The 16302-nt window shown below is 41.2% G+C and overlaps 1 protein-coding gene across 2 annotated transcripts in view; it reads right to left on the bottom strand.

Annotated features, from left to right (window-relative positions):
* Nucleotides 1-11718: 11718 nt before the first annotated feature.
* Nucleotides 11719-16302, bottom strand: part of LOC146860543 (apoptosis-enhancing nuclease-like) — a 99303-nt gene continuing 94719 nt past the window's right edge. For both annotated transcript variants that reach the window (XM_085644464.1, XM_085644465.1), the window contains exon 4: nt 11719-15503. In XM_085644464.1, the coding sequence (XP_085500590.1) occupies nt 15300-15503 (204 nt within the window). In that variant the 3' untranslated portion in view covers nt 11719-15299. The remainder of the gene's footprint in view (nt 15504-16302) is intronic.

The raw sequence follows: 16302 nt of genomic DNA, 5'->3' as shown, positions 1-16302 counted from the left end.
CCAGAGAATAACTAAGACTTGGTCAAGAATAATAAATGCCTCTTTTGTGCATCACAGGATACGGATCTCAATTATCAGTGCACACTTTATAAAATGGAAAATAAGAGTGACTACCAAATTTAAAATGGAAGTTACAGACTAGCATAAGCTTTCTTTACATTTAATGGGACAAGTATCACTCTCTTTATGGGTTGGTGGCTTCATGCCAGACCATGGATATATGTTCTAGGAAAGGATGCAATCGTTTAGTTAAGCTCAAGGCGAGTATGGACTGGCACCCTGAAATTGTTTGGATACATACAACCTAGAAATGGTCCAAGAAAAAAAGAAAATGTTACTAATCAGTTAAAATTGGTTTGCAATATGGAATGCTATATTCAGAAGCTTTCCACACTCCTGCAATGCTCGGAATTTAACAAGTTGTTTCCTCTGAAGAAGTTAAGGTTTCGAGGGGAATCGTGATGCCTCCCACTGAAAGGCACAGTGCACTAGAACAGCCTCCGTCATAGATGTTTTTTTTGTTTCCCTTCTTCATTTGATGCAGACATGTCCCCGACAGCTCCATTAAGTGTTTACCGAAAAAAGGCTATCCCAATGATACAGAAGAGTTTTACTAATGACTTCCCATTTACACTGGAAAATCTTTTTCCAAGTTAGGTGGATGACATGGACTCCCCAACAGACCTGAACTTGTAATTTTAATATACCAGAGAGGTGTCAAGCCCTTCTGGCTTTAGGTTAGTTAATACATCCCTAAGATATATGGGACTCACACGATTCTGCGGAAGTTAGTAGGGCTACTGACTATTAGTGCCCGAGTAGGAGTTACCGAATAGAAACCTACATCCATACTATATGGATATGCCCCAGGAATCTGGTGTGTTTTATACCGCTGATATTCGACCGTTAAATATAAAAAAAAAATAGAAATTGTTAAAAAAATTTTTTATATATATTACGTACTGGCGGTCGCCAGTAGGTAGTTATAGTTAGGATCTATTATCCATAGGAAATCCGCAACATTTTATTTGGAATAACTTGGGCGCTGGTTGACGAACCTTCGCGAAACTTTCAAAACTCGTGGCCCACTCCTATCCTGAAAGTCTCGGGGTGATTCGTCAAGCGGGGGCCGAGAAAAAAGGGGGGCCCCAAAACGTGTTTTCCCCCATGCAATTTTCCATAGGGACCGTTAGTCGCAGCTACAGCCCGAACTGCTGAACGGAATTACACCTAATTTAGCAGAAAGGTAGACTTTGGTTCAGAGTCGTGCCTTTTGCTTAAATGGTGTAAATCCGTTCAGTAGTTCCTGAGAAAATCAAAATCACATGTATATCTATGGCCGCACTGGATCCGCGCAACCTGCCGTGCACGAGCTGTATTCTAATTGGCTGTCAACACTCCAAATCAGGAAGTGTTGGCAGAACCGAGGCACAAGAAACCTAATTTAAAAAAATGCACAAAACGCGAAAAGGGGGCAGGGTAGAAACACCCTGACCCCCTACGCCTGCTCAGGGGATCCCACTAGGACCCCCAAGGCCCCAATTATTTTTTTTCTTCAAAATTCGGTAAAATCCGCGCTGGGTACGCGGATCCTGCTGATCCAAAAAAAAAAAAAACAAGCGCGGGCTCCTGCGCTTTAATGCTAATTAGCCCCCGGGGGGGCCAAATCCTGGGGGCATGATAAAAATAAAGTGTGGGGGGCCCAATCCCCCCCCCCACACTGCCCCGAGGACGCCACCCCCGGTGCAAAGTATGAATAATTTTGGGGGGCACACGGCACCCCCTAGCCCCGGGGACCGCCACACCCTGGTACCTCCATTAAGCGCCACGGAGCTGCGTTGCAGTGTGTTGTAAAAAGGGGCATGGCCTCTGAACACCTCTCTGCAACGCAGACCCCTGGTGTATACTGGAGGTACCGCGAGCCTTCGCAGTAAGATTCTTCGCAGGTAGTTTCGGAGCTATAATTCCGGATGGGCGCCTCTGCGCACAGGGAAAACAACGAAGCCCACAGCAGTAGGAGGAAGACCCAAACCAGAGCCAGAGTAATTTGCCGGTAAGAATGTTCTGTAATTTTGTCAAACCCCTGAGCATGACTAAAGTAATTCATTCTGAGAAAGTATATTTTGTAATGTTATGTATACTGTAATTATAATGCAATTTAAAAAATAAAATATCTAAAAATAGTTGGGTTTCTCCTGGCCCTATTTTCGAGATCAGTCAGTTTCCAAAGCATATCGTCTTATTGCGCTTTAATCAAATCTGTGAGACCCTTCTGGGTTGCCAACTCATCCTCCGGAGTGGAAATCCTTTCCTCAGCTACTACGATTATGGCAGCGATATCGGAGCAAGATTTAGCTATTCTGCAGATTGAATTTTGCATCCGGCGGCATGCACCCTGAGTGCAAGCACTCTCCTGACGTGTTTCTTCGCGGGGAGCCATGATAGATGATTGATTGAGAGGGTTATCTCTCCAGAAGGAGCCTGGGGAGGATCAACCACTGTACCTCCACCCGAGGCTATAGCGTTATCCACTGAGCTTGGCTGCGTAGAAAAGGAATAATCCCAAGCCATTGATCCTAGTGATCCCGGGTCCTTACTTAGCAAGAGAGCCCCTTGATCTTTCAATTTCATGGCTTTACGGACCGTACGAGGGCCTCGGGGTGAAGCTTCATCCTTTAGTACTTCATTATATCGCCAGTCACCAAGATCACGGTCATCATCTGTCAACTCTCTATCTGGGTGTTCGTCCTCTGATGAACCAGTGTGTTCTGACAGTGAATAAAATGTAATCGCCCCCTTCAGGCTCCCTTATAGATTCATTAACACCAGCAAAGCTAATGGGGCACACCGCTTGATCCAATGTGCTTACAATAGCAGCACTTAGGGCAGATGTTTCAGGAATATGTTGAGCAGGGATAGCAGTGCCTGCGACTTGCGGAACTACAACTCCCATAATTCCGTTACCTGGGAGAGAAACTATTGACTGGAGTTCGCAAGCCACTAAACCATGGGCCACAGAAATGTTCCCATTGCCACCGACCAGCGCTGTACTACTAGCAACACCCGAGCCATTAATGCCAAATGAGCTAAGCACACTGTGATCAAAATTGATCTCGTTTGAGAAAGAGCCGGAGTTTCATCCCCGCATGCAGCAGAGGCAGCAGTAGTAAGCGCAGGATTCACCATGAAGGAGGCACCGCCTACCGGCTGTGAGACAGTATTATCCACCGTATTGATTACACTCTGCTGCTCTCGCTTACTGCTCCCCGCGCCGACAGGGGTCTTCACTTTCCCCGACTGAAGTCTGAATAGCGCGGGTAAAGTCTGTTTCGGCTTACTTACCACAGCGGGCGCCGCCTGATTATTGCCCGTTTCTCCCACCGCCATCACATCTCCCCCGCGGGCCGCCTGTAACTCCTTACCAGAGGTAGCGGGCTTTCCAGGGCTAGTTGCTCGCGCTGCCGATGCTCGAGCCTTTGCAGTAAGATTCTTCGCAGGTAGTTTCGGAGCCATAATTCCGGATGGGCTCCTCTGCGCACAGGGTAAACAAGGAAGCCCACGGCAGTAGGAGCAAGACCCAAACCAGAGCCAGAGTAATTTGCCGGTAAGAATGTTCTGTAATTGTGTCAAACCACTGAGCATGACAGTCATTGAGTTATAGTTCACCACAGCATAAAGCACTGCTTCGCACTTTAGATTTCCAGCATCCCAGCGGCTTTAGCAGTCTCAGATAGGGTGAGTTTTCCAGGAGAGGACGCACCACCAGCTCACACAGCCGAGTGACCGGCCGCTATCTTGCCCCTGAGGATCCTAGGGATTCCAGACGGCAGTGAAGGGTCGGATACCAGGCAGTTCGTCGTGGAACTCTTTTCCGAAGCCTTCCCAGATGTAAAGCAGTGGGACTGGCAGCTTGAAGTGCAACGTGCGCATCGCTTTCCTTTTAAGCAAAGACAAAAGTATGGCCAGGCTGGTGATAAGCCTCTGGCAATATTAATCTGCTTGAATAATTTCTTGGCTCGAGAGAAGATTTATTTCTTAGCTAGGCCAGACAGGAAAAGAGCAGGGAAAAACTGAATTTTTTGTTAGACCAGATTTTTGCCCAGCAACTGTTGAGCGGAGGTGGCAGCTCCGCCAGCTAATAGTCCCGTTTCAAGCTAAGGGTGCTCAAGCCTTCTTGGTCTTCCCATCAAAATTGAAGAAAATTCACCAGGACCAGACCAGATTTTTTCTTTCGGAAATTCAGGCGAAGGAGTTTCTGAACTCCATATAGGAATGGTTTTTTTTTTGTTCCACCATCTCAGGGGTCTTGAGGTTCAAAGACGAGGGTTAAGTCGATTGTTTGGAGTATTTGCTCTTCTCACTAATTTCTCTTCTCTGCTTGGTTTACAATTGGCTCAAATCCTCGGATGTTGTTAATGATGGGGTGAAGGATCTAGGGGAGAGCGGGGACAACCAGCTCATTCCATCACAAGGACCTTGGTCCTGTTGCCCTAACAAGGGGGGGGGGGAGGGGGTAGAGGTAGAGGTGGGGTGAAGGGGGAGGTGTGGTGGGGGGGGGGGGTCTTAAATGTTCTGGTTTCATGTTATAGTCGTGGTATTGTTGTTGGCAGGCTTTGTGTTATGCTAAAATTTGCGATTGTGATTAAAAAAAGATAATGGTTCGCAGTGGAGATTAGGTCTCTTGAGTTTAAATGGGGCAGGATAAATTGCGATTAAGCTCATGGAATATATGCGGCTTAAATGATGTCAAGAAACGGGCCTGGTTTGTTAAAATTGTTCATACTATGCAATTGGATGTCTTGTGTCTACAAGAGACACACATATCTTGGGGGAAACGGGAGTGGCTGAAAGTCCTTGGCTATGACTTAATTGCTTGTTCCCGACAGACATCAATGATCAGAGGGGTGGCCATCCGGTTGAAGCGAGGGGTTGGGTTCTGTAAAAAAGTTCGAGAGAATAGTGCAGGCAGATGGGTTTTAGTAGAATTAGTGGTTGACACAGAGCCTTAACCATCTGCACGATATATGGGTCAAATGTAGACGATTCAGAAGTGATAAAATGTTTAAACCTAGAATTAGCAGCATGGCCACATCCAATGTTTGTGTGTGGGGATATGAATATTAATTCGGCTGGAAATCTTAATCTAGCAGGGGTTCAGAAGTATTCTGGTAGGAAACTCAGGGTCTTTAAGGCCCTCCAGACCTTAATTCAAGAACATGGACTGATCGATGTCTGGTATAAGCATAATAAAGACAAAGATGGGTATACATATTACTCTGCCCCCCATAATAAAATGGTCCGGCTTGATTACTTTTTTATGTCCGATCAGGTGGCAGATGCGGCTTCCATTTCGGTTTCTCCAAGAATTCTATCTAACCATAATCCATTGATAGAGGAGTGCCCTTTGCTTCGCCTGGCCAGACCTCCCAGGACACGGACATTCGAAAGAAAACTACTGCTGAACCAGGCCTATCTGGATCATATGAGAAAGTGGCTAATCAAATTTTTAAACATTAATAGGAGTACTGTTTCTGACTTCATAGTCTGGGATACACTGAGGCCGCAGTGCGTGGGGAGACCAAGAGTTTTGCAGCCTTCCGATGGAAGACTGTGCAGGAGCAGATTAAGGGCTGTGTGGAGGAGCTTAGGTTGGCAGAGATGGAATCAACGCGTAATATCAAGGAAGGCCTCAATACAGATCAGAGTCAGCAGATTGTTGCCATAATTAAGTCTAAACTCCTGGAATTTTTCGGGCAGGATTTGGCCGGTAAGTATTCCCAATATTGCACAATGGTGTACGAATATGGGGAAAACTCAGGTAGAATTCTTGTCAAAAGGCTTCAACAGAAAAGTTGGTTAAACCGTATTATTAAAATTCAGGATCAGAAGGACGATGTTCAGGACACACCGGAGGGGTTCATGGATGTGTTTCAGAAGTTTTATACTGTGCTCTACACGGATAATAATGTTAGCTCTCAAACCGAGTCTCTGGTCGAGGGCTTTCTTCAGGATATTGATACCCTCAAAATCACAACGGGGCAGAACGAGGTTCTCTCCGCTCCAATTACGTGGGAGGAGGTCGAGTTGGCAATAAAATTGTTGACTAACGGAAAGGCTGCTGGTCCAGACGCCATTCCTCTAGAATTTTACAGGGTGTTCTGCCTTGAGATCCGCCAGGACATCTTATCAGTTTTCAGGGCAGCACAAGTGGGGGTCATTCCGGATTCATGACTTCAAACCACGATTGTCCTTTTTAAGAAAAAAGCCCGAGCTAAACCCCTCATCTCTTTGACCTATTTCTTTGATAAACACCGATAGTAAAATATATTCAAAAATTCTATCTTCTAGACTCGCGGAGGTTATCACCCCGCTAGTCTTTACGCCAGCACGGGTTTATCCCGGGCAAGGACACGGCCGACCATGTTCGGCGGGTCATTGCCCTATTGGACTGGGCCCAGGTTACCTGCTCTCACCTCGGAGTGATCCTGTTGGACGCCGAGAAGGCGTTTGACAGGGTCTCCTAGGGGTTTTTATGGGCAGTGTTCCGCTGGAAGGGCTTCAGCACTGAATTTATTCAGGCCGTGAAGGCACTGTTCATCTCCCCAGCTGCAACACTGCGCATCTCTGGTCAGGAGTCATGGCCCTTTAACATCAGCAGGGGCACCAGGCAAGGGTGTCCCTGCTCCTTGCTCTGTACATCGACCCCTTTCTCAGTAAAATCGAAGTGAGCCTGGATATCGTGCCGATTAGGATCGATGCTACAGAGTATAAGACGCTGGCCTATGAGGATGGTATTGTTGTTTTAACCAGCGATGTCAGCTCTGCCTTTTCAGCCTTAAAGACTCTTGCCGAACAATTTGGCCTGCTGTCAGGTTATAAGTTGAAGGTCTCAAAAACGCAGGTCATCCAATCAACCACTATGCGTTCTTCTGATGTTCCTGTGGTCATGGAAGCAACATATCTAGGGGTCAAAATCACTGCCTCTGTAGACAACATTCCTGATCTGAATATTCTTCCTATGGTTGAATCTGTCAATGCCAAGCTGGAAAGGTTAGACCATTTGCATCTTTCTTTATATGTAATGTACTCAAAATGTTGGTTCTCCCAAAGTTTCTGTATTTTTGTTTTAGAACGATTCCATTAGAGCTCTCACAAATAAGTTTGGTTAGGGCCGAAAGGATTTGCTATAGGTTCCTATCTCCGCTCACGCAGGGCAGCCAAGTCGATGTGTCTTTCTAGGGATCGTGGTGGTTGGGCGGTCCCAAATCTTTTATTATATTACTGGTCTACCATGCTGCAATACTTTGGGCTACCGCTGCTGGGAGACAGGGCAGAGGTTCTGCTCTCCAATAGACCTACTATCTATGAGATAGGCTTGGGTGAGGCCGCCAAGGGTATTCTGATGCGCATCCTTGAGCAGAGTTATTTCAAGAAAACAATGCTCAAGGTAATTGGGGCCATGTTCTCAGTTTGGCGGAAAATTCCGCATAAATGGTCAATTCCGAATATTAACCTCTATACGCTTTTTAAAGCGATCCGGCTTCTGCCTGCCATTTTTCAGCATCAGATTATCTTCGGATGGCAGCTATTGGGTTTGAAGCATATAGGTGATCTAGGTTCCGGAGGGCAAATGGCCTCTTTTTCCTTTATAAGGGATAAATTTCATCTAAATATTTACGACTTTTTCAAATACCTTCAGATTAGACGTTTTATTGATAAACACCAACATGAAACCCCCACAATGTTTGATACGGTTACCATATTTGAATTAAATCAAAGAAGGGCTAGAAAAGGGACAATTTATCAACATCTGTTATCTGATTTTCCGGATGATCTTGATCTACAAAATTCGAAGTGGGAGGGTAAATTTGGTAAGACTGGGGTGGATACAAGGACAGCATTGGATTTAGCAAGTTACGTTTTAGTTTCTGGTAGCTTACGGACTCAAAGTTATATGGCAATGTTTGACCTATACTATACACCGGCAAAAAAGGCAAACTGGGGGGGGGGCCCGGTAGGGCGACCTCTGCGCTAGGTGTTGGCTTCAAGCAGCAGATGCTATACACCGGTTTTACTCTTGTCAAAATTTGAGGGAATTTTTGCACGATGTTGAGTGTTTTATAAATTGGACGCTTAATATCCCTGTCACCATCTCTTCAGAGATGGTGATAATGGGGTGTGTAGGCACCGCAATGCCTGAAAGAACGAGATATGTCTCTGCTTTTTTGTTTGCAGCAATGTCTATGATCCGGCTGTGTATCACCTCCCAATGGTTAATCCCTGAAGCCCCCATGTTTTTCAATTGGAGAGCCAGGATCCTCGCTCTCTATAATTTGGAGTCTTCAGTGTTTCTATTAAGGGGAAGAAGGAGGCGTGAGGTGGCCTGTAAGATCGGGACCCCATTAGAGGAGTGGTCAAAGCAATGGTTTTTCATAATTGAAAAGGTCTAAAATGCAAAATTGTATGTTTAATTTTTTTCTTTATTTTGTTGTGCTGCGCTGTCTTTATTCTGCCCAATAGGCTGTATAAATGATATCCAATTATGTCTGACGTTTCTTATTTTTTTTATTCTCCATTGTGCCCACTTATGAATTTATATATTATACCACAACAAGGGCACCCAAGAAAGGTCGACCAGGGACCCTGGGAGTTAATTATTTTAAACAACAACCGTCCCTCGAAAGTTTCAAGATACGAAGGAGGAATGAATATAGACTCAATCAGTGCTATATTGAAGGGACTTGTCCAGCCAGACAGAGGTCAAATATTTACTTATACACAAGCCTGTGTCCTGTTAGAACAAAAAGGGAATGCAAGACAAAACGAAGCAACAGAGGGCTCAGGCAAAGCACATGGTTTGTTGTGAAGAGCCAATAAAGAATTACAAGGAAACAAAATCACATAGAACACCTTTACACTTTCAAATGAGATATTTTAAGCATACAAGGTTATTAAAGTGTCGACGGCCTTTCGATCCATTGGGGAAATACACGGATCATCATCATCAGGACAAGTATTATGCCTGTTGGATAGAGCCTGAATAACCGGTATGTGGGAGGCAGGAGTGATAGTCCGGCACGTGGGAGCGTAAAGCGGCAGCTGTGACGAGGATAGCAAGTTTGATCGGAGCCGCGGCAACGTGCTCAAGGGCACAATGGCCGTAATGGTATGGGGAACTGCTTCGGTAGCGGGATGCAGGTTTCCGTCAATGCGAAACCCATAAATGCGTATTTAGTTCCTTGTCAATGCACAGCTGATGACGTCACATATTACATCACTCATGACATGGTCAGTGACATCACTCATGACATCAATGATGACACCTCAAATGACATCACTGATGACATCATCCTTGTGATGGAGTGGCAGACCACCTCTCACCCTAATATAACCTTTGATACACACACTCAAAAATAGAAACTAACATTTTCTAAACAATGGTCATACCAATACCAGTTACAACAACCTATTCAGTAATTCTAAGATCTACATACACATCCATTCATACACCAACAGTCCTATATAGTCACTCACACATGTACTCACACACCTATGCATCCTGTTACACACCGCCACTCATCCATAGTTACTCACACACAGTCACTCATGCTAATAAAGAATCAAACATCCATTTACTTGCATATACAGTTATACACACACCAGCACACTTACTTCTACAGAAAGTTACACATACTTACTCTTTTAAAAAATCACTTAAAGAAACACATACTTATTCATACAGGAACTCTTCCAATCTCGCACTCTCCCATATACTCACTTATATACAGCAATACTCACATATACTAGTTTAAAACATATGTAGCTATTTATAAAGACACTATTGAGACAGTCACTCACTAACACACCCATACACACACTCATCCACCCATACAGTCCTACACACATATTGTCTTCAACACATACAAACAGTGACATACTCATTCATGCATCTATGCACTAAGTAATACCCTCCACTGAACCATACAGACACTCAGACACTCATACTGATACTCGAAAAACCAAGTAATAACCCATATAGACACTCATGTAGCTACTCACCAACCCTTGCAGTCACTTATACACAAAGTGAGACTGATACAGATATTTACATATTAAAACATTACTCAGTAACCCATGTATTCACTAATATACAGTTAATCAGTCCGTTATACAATCAAATTTACCCACAAGAAATCATCCATTTAGACACTTATATACCCATTTATTCTTCTATCGACCTTGAGATCCACATATATAAAAAATATTTAATTTTCAGAAAGACACACATTCACTGGATGATGTCATCAGTGATGTCATTTGAGATGTCATCAGTGATGTCATGAGTGATGTCACTGACCATGTCATGAGTGATGTAATATGTGACGTCATTAGCAGTGCATTGCGGGCGCGCGAGTTATAGTTAGCTGAACTAACTATAACGGGGTAATATGTGACGTCATTAGCAGTGCATTGCGGGCGCGCGAGTTATAGTTAGCTGAACTAACTATAACGGGGGAATTTCAATGGTTTTGTACGAGTTAAACGTCCAGCTAACTACAACGCCCACGAAACCCATGTTTTTTTTTGAGAATATATATATGTATATATATTTTGAGTGGACAACCAATCCGCGGTTTTACTTTGGCTGCAGATGATTTTGTATAAGGTTACTGATAACTTATCAAACTTCCCAAAAACTATGCCAGAATCACAAGATCAAACGCATGAACAGTGCAAAGAGGCACCCTGTCTTAAGGGCCACTTACTAGAAGTATGAGGTTAAGAATGGCAGTGGGACAAATGATAGTGGGTGTTCACCAAGTACATGCTGATGTCAAATACACTTATCCTGTAACATGAAAGAATGTACTTGGTGTAGCATTGGATATTTTGTTTTGAAACAGAGCTCTACCATTCATAGGCACTAAAACGTGTAGAGGGCAAATCAAGAGCAAAGATGGGCCTAACATATCAAAAACACATAGTGCATCACACCTTTTGAAAAAAATTAATTAGAATTTTATCTGCAGGTTTGAAAGTCATTGACTTACAGTTATTGACTACCCTATTATCAGAAAAGATATAGAAAATGATACAGTATTCTATATCAGCAAAGATATAGAAATGTATATAGCAAATATAAAGAAAAAGTAAAGCCTTCCTATTTATAAACTGGACTACAAATTCTGACTAATTTGTAGCCCCACTTTTCCCACAAAAGGAATAAATTCAGTTAGATAAATAATTTTCAGATGTGAATAAAAAGAAACTGAAATCACTATGTGAATATTCCCATTAACTGCAATGTACCATTTTAAAAATCGAATTCATCTCAAACGGTCATCATAACACACAGAATAACAATGCAGCATTGCAACTGAACTTACAATATACATGATATTCAAAATATGCTTAGTTTGTTGATTGGCAACAACACGTTCTGTATCAACAACCTGGTTGTATTTCCATTTCTTTCTTTCTTTATTTTTGTTTTCAGTTTCTTTTTCAAACTTTCTTTTCCCCTATCAGGAACCCCTAAACAGGTGGTGACCCCCTTTATTGCGGCAACAACTAGCTTGCAAAGAAGTACTCATTAACACCATACCTCATCATCCCTCCTATCTACAGCTACAAGGGATAGTACAATTTTACCACAATCATAACTGTTTTAAAAAAGTTCATTTGGAGTATATTTTGTAGCAGAGCAATACCAAGAACTTCAATAATTATCTCCATTTATTTATTTTTACATAGGTACAAATGTATACTTCACCAATACTGACGGAGTTAACTACCCACTGCAACCCTAACTTTCAGAAAGGAGGACAATTCTTCAAATTAAGTCTGGAAATAAAACTATGATGGCTCTAGAGACTGCAGCATGATAAACTTGTGCACAGTATGTCATGAAACGTATTTTTTACACAACTAGGCAGTGTCCATTCAACAAATTTAAGTTATCATGTAAAAAATTAAACAGTATGGCAATGATTTGGTAAGAAGTGGGATACCAATCTGTTCCAAGTGTAAAGATTATATTTAATATATAGACATTTATACATAAATATATATATATACATATATATATATAAATAAATCCTTTGAATTTACAGGCTTGTACAAGAATTGAATGGTTTGCTCAAAATTAATTTAAATGTAGAGTTAAGTACGGTGTGCAGTTTGGATTTTAACAGTTCTCTTAAATACAGACAATAGTGAAACAAATGTTCACGATTAGCAGCACTTTTTTCACCTGGCACCAACTTAGAGATGATGCACATCATAATGAAGGAGAAGACATCATTAATTGCAGTGTTCTGAAACGTATTCGATTTTTTACATGGTCACAATTGAGCAGCATCATACTGAAATACATTTGATAGGGTAGGCTGGTCATAAAATGGCATGCAGGGCGTAGAATTTAAGCTATGTAAGCACAAGAAGCTGTGAAACTGGAGGCCTCACGGATAAAATTCCATTAAAAAACAGTAACCATAACTATTATAGGTCAGCCATTTTTAACAGGGTATTTACAAAGAATCGCACACGTTGAGAGATGAAAATAAAGAACACAGTCCACCCGGATTGAAATAGTAAGTAAATTTATCTTCTTCTGTGACACACACCTTTTTAACATAGGTACTGTTGTACGTCAGTAGTCCTGTAGACGTTTTGGTACTCTTATGTAGGGCATAGTAAAAAACATGTTTGCACTTTGTGTCTTTTTGAAAAAAAGAAAAAAAAAAGTGAATTAACTTGGTTCCAGACATGAAAAATTGGGTATTTTATAGATCTAGGGTATTAATTTAGGAAAAATCGCTTGTTTTTATACAAACTTTGAAACTGATGGCTATTGAATTTTATGATCAGTTTGTAGACTACAAAAGGCGTTGTTGGTGAAAAACATTCAGAACTGAAGTGCCATATGCAGAAACCCCAGCCCACAATAAATATCTTCCATTATTCAAGCCTGAAGCATACCAGTAAACACACCCATCTTATACTACCATCAAGATTGTACTGTATTAATATATTGCATTAATGCACATTATACTACTAACACAGTCAGCCATATTATCTTATTTCAGAATGCAAAAAAACGCACTCTTTACTTTTGCATGGTTTTAAAGTGGAAACATTACCATTTAGGCTGATTTTATAGTGTAATGCTAGGACCATTTTCCAGAAGCGATTTTGTGGACTGCATCAAAGCAATAGTGACAATTATCCATGCATGGAGTTTGAACCACATCTCTGTCGCACAATACTTGTGGGGGGTACAGGCCAAGAATATAAATGCAAATCGTTACCATTTAAATGAAAGAGTTGAGGCAATCATTCAAATAAATATACTACACTTAAGAGCTATTATATAAAGCCAATCAAAACAGCAAGCAAAGCACGCCCCCAAAAATAAAAAAAATAAAAATCAACCCAACCTGGAGAAGCACCCCACGTGACACCTCTGAAATGCCACTTATTATAATTCTGTATGCATTAAACACTCCAAAGATACTTTATCAATAATACTCATACAAGTAAATAGTAAGAATGAGAATGGTTGTGAAAGCACTAGTTTAGGATTCATAAATTCCACCTCTCACACAACTAAATAGCTTGTGCAGTTTAACAGTGTTCCTTTAATGTACAAAGAATGGATGGTGTTATTTGTATGTATAACACAGCCGCACATTCATAAAACTGTTCACAGCAATGATAAAATGGCTTTACATAGGGAGCAGATGCACACTGCACAATAATATATTAGGTGTTTAGTAAATACATTGTACTATCAAATGTTATCAATTCGAGGGTTTGTAATGTTGACCTTGGCAATTGTTTACTATTTAAAAATGAAAACAAATCAAATCAGTACGTAAATGACAACAGCATCGTGCAGTGTGCTCTGAACCAGAGAACCATTCTGTGTTGAAACATTAACTTGTTTTTTTCTTTTTTTGTTATGTATAGCCGATACCTTTGTGTCTTCACTTTTTGATAAGTCAGACCTATCCTCGGAAAACACTATTTTTGAAGAAGTACTCCGAACACAGCGAATATATGAGAAATATTACTTAACATAACTTATATTCAAGTGATGGTAAATTCAATATTCTTTAATTAAAGGATACCTGGCTATGTGGAGCACTCTCTACACACTTTTTTTTCTTAAAGACATTAGTTGAGGCACTTCTTAAAAATGTCATGAGTGGGTTTGATCCTGTACATAAGCAGTTGCCAATTTCACAGTCTGTCTAAGGTGGCCATTAACGACGATGCATTCTAGAGTACTATAATTTTGAAAAAAGTGCAAAGAAAAGGGGCAAACAATTTTTCGATAAATATGTGGACTCACACCAGCAGGCCTACAAAGAAAAGGTGGTATTTCAAAGTGAGCGGTTGAAAAGCAAAATTATCAGTTTGTGAAATTTGCCAACACAAAGTGTTTGACATTGTTTTTCAAAGACCACTTTACATAGCTTCTCTGTGCTTTAAATTTAAACATGTGTGAGAAAGACGTCTACAGAAGTCATAGCACAGAAACCCGGATTTTAGAGCTCTCCTTTAACCAATTGTTTACCAAGGACTGCTTGACTTTTTTTTCCATTGGGTGCGCATCCCTGACAGCTTGTTTAATAGACTTTTGTGATTCGAGCACTCGTCTCCCACTCTCCCTTTATTTCTACTATTATTCAGAAAGAAAAAGCTAATTTGCTGATGAAATACAGCACTTTATGTGTAAACATAGAAAAAAGCAAAAAATTTGGGGTATTTATATAAAATAAATAGTATTAATATTATTAAATTATACTTTAGGGAAGTTATGGGCATATAGGAAATCACAAGCAGTCTGTACTTGCTTATTCACAAATAAAACCGAGCCAGCCAGTTTGAAAGCAATGCACTCACAAATTACAGAAAATATATGCATGCAACAGAGGAATTAAGTAAAATACAAATATGTCATACTAATGCTCAGAACATACAAAAACACCATGCCCATTGTGTGCAATGTTTTTCATTAAAGTAACTGACATAATGTTGTTTAAAAAGTTTCAAAATTAGAGAACTTTTAGCTATCGTTCAGCAGACATAAGGCAAGAACTGTAAGCAGTAACTCATTTAAACAAAGAGGAATTCTTTGTTAAGAGTAGCAGCATTTCTTTAGGTTAATGGTTACGGCAGAAGAGACAAGCAGGTTTTGAAAGAACTCCATAATACAAAAACTGGTTTACGTCCACATTTAAAACAAGCTGGAACATCGCAAGGAAGATCTTCCACCTTTGCATGCATACTCTTTAGGTGTAGTTTTCATTGAACTCTTCTGGCCAGTACTTGTCGTCCATAAACTGTTCATTATCCGAGGCATCTCCTGCTGTCTGGAAAGGTGGACTGGGCCACAGACTAGCACTGAGCTCTTGCTCCCACTGATCTTGCACAAGCCGGTATAGCTCCATCGTAGTAAAAGCATCTTCTACTGACGAATGCCCCTCTCCACCAAGCTGAAAGCAAAAACATGGTTTCATTTACATACACTCAATGCATGTACCAAAGTTTTAATCACGTTCCTCACATACAAGGTTTTACTTTCCGAGTATCGTACCCGGTCCTTGAAGAACAGAATGCACACAGAAAGAAAAAAAAAAAAAAAAGAGCGAATGAGAGAGAGGGAGACTAAGAGAAAAAGACAGAGAGAAGATAGAGTAACAGTCATCCCAAAATATATCCAAATCAGAAAACAGGTTTTTGATGTGCTATGCATAGAAACAAATGGAGTGCCATGTTAAAAATCACCTGCTGATTAACCCACAGGACTGAAAAATTGACACCCTCAGAAAGTTAGATGAAACAAAGGAAAAGGGAGGGTAATTTGCTGGGATCCAGCATGAGACAGGGCCGGGAAGTGTGAAGCTAGAGGGCATAAAGAGCATCAAATCCACTCTGGAAAAGGAGCAGAGATATTATAGGGCCGAATATGCTGCTACTAATAAAGTTTGGTGCAGTCTCTGTGCCCGCACTATTACTGTAGGCCTACATAAGGAATCTCTATAAGTTTTAAAAGCTAGGGGGGTGTACGACAAGAGTAGCTCGATTTGAAACAAGCATTTGCAATGCAATAGGTCTCGCAATTACGCAAGTTTAAGCTATTGGCATTGTAAATGACACCGCCTTTTAGGTTTTAAAATCAAAAATAAAAGGCATTGTTATTTGCAATGTTAATAGCTCAAAATCGCGTAAATGCGAGACCTATTGCATTGCAAATGCTTCTTGCAAATAGGTCACCTAGCAAGATTAACCCTT

Source organism: Triturus cristatus, chromosome 3_1 (genome assembly GCF_964204655.1).
Source record: "Triturus cristatus chromosome 3_1, aTriCri1.1, whole genome shotgun sequence".
Classification (NCBI taxonomy): Eukaryota; Metazoa; Chordata; class Amphibia; order Caudata; family Salamandridae; genus Triturus; species Triturus cristatus.
The sequence above is the reverse complement of the archived record's forward strand: the minus strand, read 5'-3'. Positions and strand labels throughout refer to the sequence as shown.